General features: G+C 40.7%; 1 protein-coding gene across 1 annotated transcript; it reads right to left on the bottom strand.

The window, feature by feature from the left end:
• Window positions 1-5655: 5655 nt before the first annotated feature.
• LOC127096377 (uncharacterized) lies at window positions 5656-7683 on the bottom strand. The gene is made up of 3 exons (XM_051034955.1): window positions 7132-7683; window positions 6143-7080; window positions 5656-5869 (listed from the first exon to the last, which is right to left on the bottom strand). Exons 1-3 carry the CDS (start codon window positions 7681-7683, stop codon window positions 5656-5658), a joined length of 1704 nt encoding a protein of 567 aa, XP_050890912.1.
• Between the last annotated feature and the right edge of the window lie 309 nt (window positions 7684-7992).

Below are 7992 nucleotides of genomic sequence, written 5' to 3'. Positions count from 1 at the left end.
GAGTGGACATCTTTCCACAGGTTAGGCCAGAAGAAGATGAATTATAATATTTTTGCGCAAGTTTTCTATGTGCTAGCATGCCCCTCATAAGGTGAAGCATGGCAGTGATGTATGATATTATCGACTTCCTCTTCTGGGATGCAGCGATGGAAGATACCATCGGCACCTCTTTTGAAAAGAAGTGGCGCATCCCACTAGTAGTGTTTCAAGTCGTGGAAGAATTTCTTCTTTTGCTGGTAAGTTAGCTCTGGAGGAAGTACTCCGACTGTTAGATAGTTGACAAAGTCAGCGTACCATGGCATGATAGTTTTGGTAATTATGGCCTTCATAACCTCATCAGTTTCTACGTCTTTATAGGTTAATGGGTACTTAGTTATGTTACTTTCGATTTGAGCTACAAGTAGATCATATGGGAAATCATCGTTGATTGGTTGTTGCTCGATTTTAATATTCTCAAGTCTATACAGGTGGTCGGCAACAACGTTTTCAGTTCCCTTCTTGTCTTTAATCTCCAAGTCGAATTTGCCCTGCCGGAGGATGATAATGTGTATATTTGTTTAGGGATTATGCATGGTTATGATGATTATGCATGCAATATGATGTATGCATCCTAAGTATCTTCTTTACGATGAAAGTTTGATTTCAAAAGGGCCCAAGAAAGTTGAAGGAAGAAAGCTTCACTAGGGAATGAGAAAAAGAAGGGTGATCACTCCTAGTAACGACTAGGGAAAAAAACAAGACAGTGTTCCTTAACAACGGATGGAACACAAAACATCTATTGGGGGTCAAACAAAACGAAATCAGTGACGATTCTTAACGAAGGCTACATACCTGACTCGACTGGAAATAATTTTTTTTTGCGAAGGTACAGTGACGATTCATAGCGAAGGCTAGAATACCTGAAATCCTCCGGGAAGATCAAACAACTCAGTGATGATTCTTAGCAACGGCTAAGAATACCTGACTCTGCTAAGAAGAATACAGATTTTTTTTGCGAAGGTACAATGATGATTCGTAGCGAAGGCTAGAATACCTGAAATCCTTCGGGAAGATCAAACAACTCAGTGATGTTTCTTAGCAATGACTAAGAATACCTGACTCTGCTGAGGAGAATATAAATGTCGAGTGAAGGTTCCTAGCAATGGCTGGAATACCTGACATCTACTGGAGAAAAATGAATTCAAAGATGATTCTCGGCTATGAATGTCTGAATCGGCTTGGGGAATGAATCCAAAATGCCTCTAGTCTAAAAAATGAGAATTCAGTGACGATTCTTAATAAGGGCTAAGAATACCTGACTATGGGGGGAAAAGGAAAAATGTGTTGACTTTCTAGGGATAGAAGAAGTACAGTGATATTTCTCAGCATTGACTCCTCTGGGGAAACTTGACAATGAAATGAAACGGCTTAGCGACGATTCCCAGCAACGGCTAGAATGCGTGGTTGTGCTTGGGAAATGTTTTGAGGATGGACATTGATTTTTATTGCGGAAAATTCCTAACAACGGTTGGAAAATTCCGAACTCTAACGAGTTAGTTTGAGTAAGTTAAGGAGATACTTATGATGTGATGTTATGTATGCCAATGCATGTTTGGGCTTTCATGGGGAATACATGAAATGCAGGGTTTGCAAGTTGTGCCAAGTACATTTGGGCTTTGCGGAGGAGTGTATTTGGGGAATGCCAATGGTGGTTGGGCTTAAAAAGGGTGATTGGGTGAATTGTATTGACTTTCCGATACTTGAGAAATTGGAGTTCGACGTCCAAGCAAGCGCCAAATGTAATGTTTGAAAATTCCTATTGGGGGGAGAAATGATCGGCCTAGTCCAAAGAACTGTGTGGCACCCTTGGGTTGGAAATGTGTTTTGATTACCTTTAGCAAAATTCAAAAAGTAATGTAATTCGATATTGTCTCCCTTACAGTTTTTTTTGTTTCTTTTTTTGAAAAAAAGGTCTTTTAATCGAAAATTTCCCATGTAATTTTATTTAGAAAAAAGTCATATTTCGTAGACAAAGCAGGAAAAGTAAAAATATGGAACACATGTGAGGGAACTGATTTTGATTGACAAGTGGTTCCACAAATAGGGAATTTTGTATTAAGGAAAGAAATTCCTAAAAGAGGTGATTGCGAAAAGAAAATGATAATTGTAATGGCAATGAAACATCTCGAGTTTCCTCCAAATTCTAACTCTGATATAGCCTCTATGCCTTTGGTCGCCCTTTGATCTTACTTTTTGAAGGAGGGTGATAGGATTGACTTGCTGGGGACCCACATAATTGACTCGCCAAGGAATGAAGAAGGATTCCTTGCGGGATGCAGCCTCTTGCTTTTATTAAATCCCTAATTTTTGCCTAGACCGCACTTTCGGGTTTTCAGTCTATCGGGATACCCATTTTTGCATAAGTTGCCCTTTTGGGTTTTCAACATATCGGGCTATATATATATATATATATATATATATATATATATATATATATATATATATTATATATATATATAATATATATATATATATATATATATATATATATATATATATATATATATATATATATATATATATATATATATATATATATATATATATATATATATATATATATATATATATATATATATATATATATATATTTGACTGCATCCGCATTAACCGGGGATGGAAGATCTTCACCATCCATAGTTGCAAGGATCAAGGCTCCTCCCGAGAAGACCTTTCTTAGAACATACGGAGCTTCGTAGTTTGACGTCCATTTTCCCCTTGGGTCAGTATGGATTGGATGAATCTTCTTCAATACGAGGTCTTCGGCCTTTAGGCTGCGGGGGAAAACCTTTTTGTCATGTGCCCTCTTGATGCGCTTTTGATAAAATTGGCCATGGCAGATGGCTGCTAAGCGCTTCTCATCAATGAGGTTTAGTTGGTCAAATCGAGCTTGTACCCACTCAGACTCATCAATCTTAACATCTGTCAAAATCCTTAAGGCCTATAAGGCGATGAGTTGTGGTGGTCGATCTTGAAATTTTGGCATATCTCTTTCATCATTTTATTATTGAGGTTAGATCCATTATGAATAATGATCTTGTTGGGGACCCCACAACGGCAGATGATTTCTTTCCTGAGGAATCGAGTCACCACTTGTCTGGTAACATTGGCGTACGAGGCTGCTTCTACCCATTTTTATGAAATAGTCAATGGCTACAAGGATGAAGCGGTTTCCGTTCAAGGCAGTTGGCTCTATGCTTCCGATCACGTCAATGCCCCACATGGCGAAAGGCCAAGGTGATGTTAGGACATTGAGAGGCGTTGTCGACACATGGATCTTATCAGCATAGATCTGACACTTGTAGCAGGTTTGGACGTGGCGATGACCGTCAATCTCCATAGTTATCTAGTAGTATCCGGCCCTTAAAATTTTCTTCACCATAGTGCTCCCACTGGCATGCGTCCCAAAGGATCCTTCATGAAGTTCCATTATAATCTGGTTTGCTTCTCGCTTGTTCACACATCTAAGCAAAACCGAATCATAATTTCTCTTGTATAATACCCTTCCACTTAAGAAGAATTTGGATGATAGTTTTCGAAGATACTTATTGACGGTGATGGATGCATTCGCATGATACTCTTGGTTCTCTAAGAATTTCATGATGTCATGGAACCAAGGATGACCGTCAGCTTTGTCTTCTGCTGCCAGACAGTAAGCAGGTTCGTCCAAGTAGTTAGGTGAAAGGACGACGCTTCGTTCTTCCACTTAACTTTAAACATGGACGCCAAAGTTGCCAAAGCGTCAGCTAGCTGATTCTCTTCTCGAGGGATGTGGTGGAATGTAATTTCATCTAAGTAGGGGACTAGTTTCAAGACATGCTCTTTGTAAGGAATGAGCTTATGATCTCTAGTATCCCAATCTCCTTTGACTTGGCTGATTACAAAGGCTGAGTCCCCATAGACTTCCAGGATTTTGATTCTAAGATCGATAGCAACTTCAATACCAAAGATACAAGCCTCGTATTCGGCCATATTGTTTGTACATTCAAAACATAATCGGGCGGTAAAGGGGAGGTGGAAATTAGTTGGAGAAGTGATTACTTCCCCGAAGCCATTGCCATGAGCGTTAGAAGCTCCATCAAAAACCATGGTCCATCGGGATCCAGGCTCGGGTCCTTCCTCGGGACCGGGGATGTTGCAATCCCTAATCAGCATGATATCCTCGTCTGGGAATTCAAAACGCATAGACTGATAGTTCTCCAAGGGTTGTTGTGCAAGATAATCAGACAATACACTCCCTTTGATGGCCTTTTGAGTGACATGTTGGATATCGTACTCGGTCAAAGCCATTTGTCATCGGGCTACTCTACCGGTTAGAGCCAGCTTCTCAAAGATGTATTTGACAGGATGCATCTTAGAGATCAACAATGTTGTATGAGTGAGCATGTATTGTCTTAAACGTTTGGCAGCCCATGCTAGTGCGCAACAAGTCTTTTCAAGCATCGAATACCTACTCTCGTAATCAGTGAATTTCTTGCTCAAATAGTATATTGCATGCTCTTTTATACCAGTCTCGTCATGTTGGCCGAGGACACAACCCATTGATCCTTCGAGAACGGTGAGATACATGATTAATGGTCTACCAAGTACATGAGGCATCAACACAGGAGGTTCTTGAAAATATTCCTTTATTTTCTCAAATGCATCTTGGCAGTCATCGTTCCAAATGATGGCTTGGTCCTTTCCAAGAAGTTTGAAGATTGGATCACAAGTGGCAGTGAGGTGAGATATGAACCTAGCAATGTAGTTCAATCTACCTAGGAATCCTCGGACTTCCTTCTCGGTTTTGGGTGCAGGCATAACTTGTATGGCCTTTACTTTCTCGGGATCTACATCGATGCCACGTTGACTAACGATAAAACCTAACAATTTGCCAGATCTTACCCCAAATGTGCAGTTGTTGGGATTAAGCCTCAATTTGAACTTCCTCAGCCTCTCAAACAACTTTTCTAGATTGACAAGGTGTTCTTCTTCGGTTTGAGACTTGGCTATCATGTTGTTGACGTAGACCTCAATCTCTTTATGGATCATATCATGAAAGAGAGTGACCATGGCTCATTGGTATGTGGCGCCGATGTTTTTCAATCCAAAAGGCATCACCTTGTAGCAGAAGGTGCCCCATGGTGTTATGAAAGTGGTTTTCTCCATATCTTCTTGAGCCATGCAGATCTGGTTATAACCGGAGAAACCATCCATAAAAGAGAAAACAGAGAACTGAGCGGTATTATCTACTAGCACGTCAATGTGTGGCAGTGGAAAGTCATCTTTGGGACTCGCTCTATTTAGATCTCTATAATTTATGCACATTATTACTTTCCCATCCTTCTTAGGTACAGGCACAATGTTAGCTATCCATTGAGGATAATTGGAGACCGCTAGGAAGCCGGCGTTCAGCTGCTTTTGTACCTCCTCCTTGATTTTCATAGCCATGTCGGGACGGGTCCTTCGTAGCTTTTGCTTTACTAGAGGGCATTCTTCTTTAAGGGGTAGATGATGGACCACAATGTCAGTATCGAGGCCGGGCATTTCTTGGTATGACCATGCAAACACATCTTTGTATTCCTTCAAGAGCTCAATCAATTTTGTCTTCACCTCGTCTTGTAGAGCGGAGCCGACTCAGACTTCTTTTGCTTCCTCATCTGTCCCAAGGTTAATCACTTCCACTGATTCTTCGTGCGGCTGGATGACTTTTTCCTCCTGCTTGAGCAGCCTTTCCAATTCTTCTGGGAGTTCGGCCTCTTCCTCACACTCTTCATCAGCTTGATTAATCGGGTTGTCAAAGTCGTATGAGACTGTAGCAGAATTGTCATTGGTGGTTGTCAAGGATGATCTGCATGATTTAAGGTCCACGCTTTTATTGGTATGAAATAAAGGATGATTTGAAAAGATTTTTTTTTAAAAAGAAAAAAAGAAAAATGCCATTTAAAAAAAGGTGAAATAAATAAATGAAAGGCAAGGATCTCAAAATTGATTCCGAACATGAAACTTTTTCATTAATGATTAATAAGGAAATTTGTTGAAGCCCTACAAATGATCCCCTCATGCCTTGGGATTGACATGGGTTCTTTTGATAAAAAGGAAGGAAAACAACATTGGGAATTACATTTCAATCAAGGTCACTTTAGGTATTTCAATCTCGGTCCATTTGATGGCATCATTTCCATCAGTCTTTGTGAAGATCAACCCATCATCTTCTTCTTCTTCTTCTTCCACAGCACAAGTACGGTTGTCATCCAGGTAACCAGCACTTGAGAAGTTTTCAGATAGCGGGAGCACTGATCCCCTTATAGCTATCGGCGTGGGCTTCTTCAAATTTTGGGAGTTGTATCCTAAACCGGTGCGGTCCTTGTTGGCAGGAAGTTCAAGCAATCTTCCCCATCCTTGGGGGTGTCCATCTTTTATGATTGTGAGAGCGTCTTTAAGAGATACCATTGGAGATTCGACATCTTTTGATTCATCCCTTGCTGGGCAAACCATTTCAATATTGATAACTTCAAATGATTGGAATGGGATTTCCCTTATCTCCCCTTCTCCTTCAACGTATCGGAAAGATGCGAGGTGACTTACCATAATGTCCTCCTCACCCTTGACAACAACTAGTTTATCATCAGCTAAGAATTTCAAATTTTGGTGGAGCGTTGAAGTGACTGCACCAGCTGAATGGATCCAAGGCCTCCCAAGCAGACAACTGTAGGCTGGATAGATATCCATTACGAAGAAAGTGATAAGGAAAATATGGGGACCAATCTTCATAGGCAAATTCACCTCACCGATTACATTCCTTCTAGTCCCATCAAATGCTCTTACTATAAGCTCACTCGGCTTTATTATGAGTCCTTCAACATTTAGTTTAGCAAAGGAGCTCTTAGGCATCACATTGAGGGAAGACCCAGTGTCTACCAAAACTCTTGATAGGACTGTGTCCAAACACTCAATATAAATATGGAGAGCCTTGTTATGATTCCTCCCCTCGGCGAGAAGCTCTTCATCACTGAAACCCAAGCTTAAGCTAGTAGCGATATTGTTAACTACTTCTTCAAACTAACAAACAGATATCTCTTGCGGTACGTGAGTTATCCTCAGAAAATTTACCAAAGCATCCCTATGGGCCTCCGAGCACATTAATAAAGACAACATTGAGATCTTCGAGGGTGTCTGGTTAAGCTGATCAACTACTCGATAATCGCTCTTCTTGATAATGCGTAAGAACTCATCTACTTCATTGGAAGGTGCGGGGTCTTGTCTTTGCTGAGCGCCATCAATTTGTTTGCCTTTGTCTGAAGTTGAAGGATTGATAGTTCCAATTGGAGTGGGTGTCGGTGAAAATATCCTTCCACTTCTCGTGATTCCGCTAGTGCCGGTGATATTGATCATTGGATCACTATACTTTAACGCTTCTTCTTGAATCTTCTGACCATGAATGTAGACTGAGGTGTCATACATCCATGGGACTGCCTTGGTGTCAACATATGGGAATGGCGTGGGAACTGTTATTATGATTGGAGTAACAGGGTTTGTCGACAGAGTTAACTGAGAGAAGTCATATGGAATTTGAAGAGGAGGGACTTCGTCGTATGGTATCTCGAGGGTAGACACATCTTCCTTTGTGGACGGGCAGTCTACCACCAAGATCCCTTGGTTCATTAATTGTTGTATGATAGACTTCAATGTTCTACATTATTGCGGGTTAATCAGACAGTGTTCACAGTCATTACTACATATGGGGAAGACATTATCCTTCATTAAAGCATTCTTGATCTCGATGAGTGGTGTTTTTAACTCGTCCACACAGGACATCAATCTCCTTCCATTGTCAGCTTCCGTCATATTCACTGATGCATTGTTGTGAGGGGGCATCGGGTTATTATTTACATTCGGCCCCTTGGGGGTGAACGTGATTGCCTTAGAATCAATAAGATCTTGAACCTTGTACTTTAATGCTTTACAATTCTC

Source organism: Lathyrus oleraceus, chromosome 6 (assembly GCF_024323335.1).
Source record: "Lathyrus oleraceus cultivar Zhongwan6 chromosome 6, CAAS_Psat_ZW6_1.0, whole genome shotgun sequence".
Lineage (NCBI taxonomy): Eukaryota > Viridiplantae > Streptophyta > Magnoliopsida > Fabales > Fabaceae > Lathyrus > Lathyrus oleraceus.
Note: the sequence above shows the minus strand (reverse complement) of the source record. Positions and strands in the feature narration are given on the sequence as shown.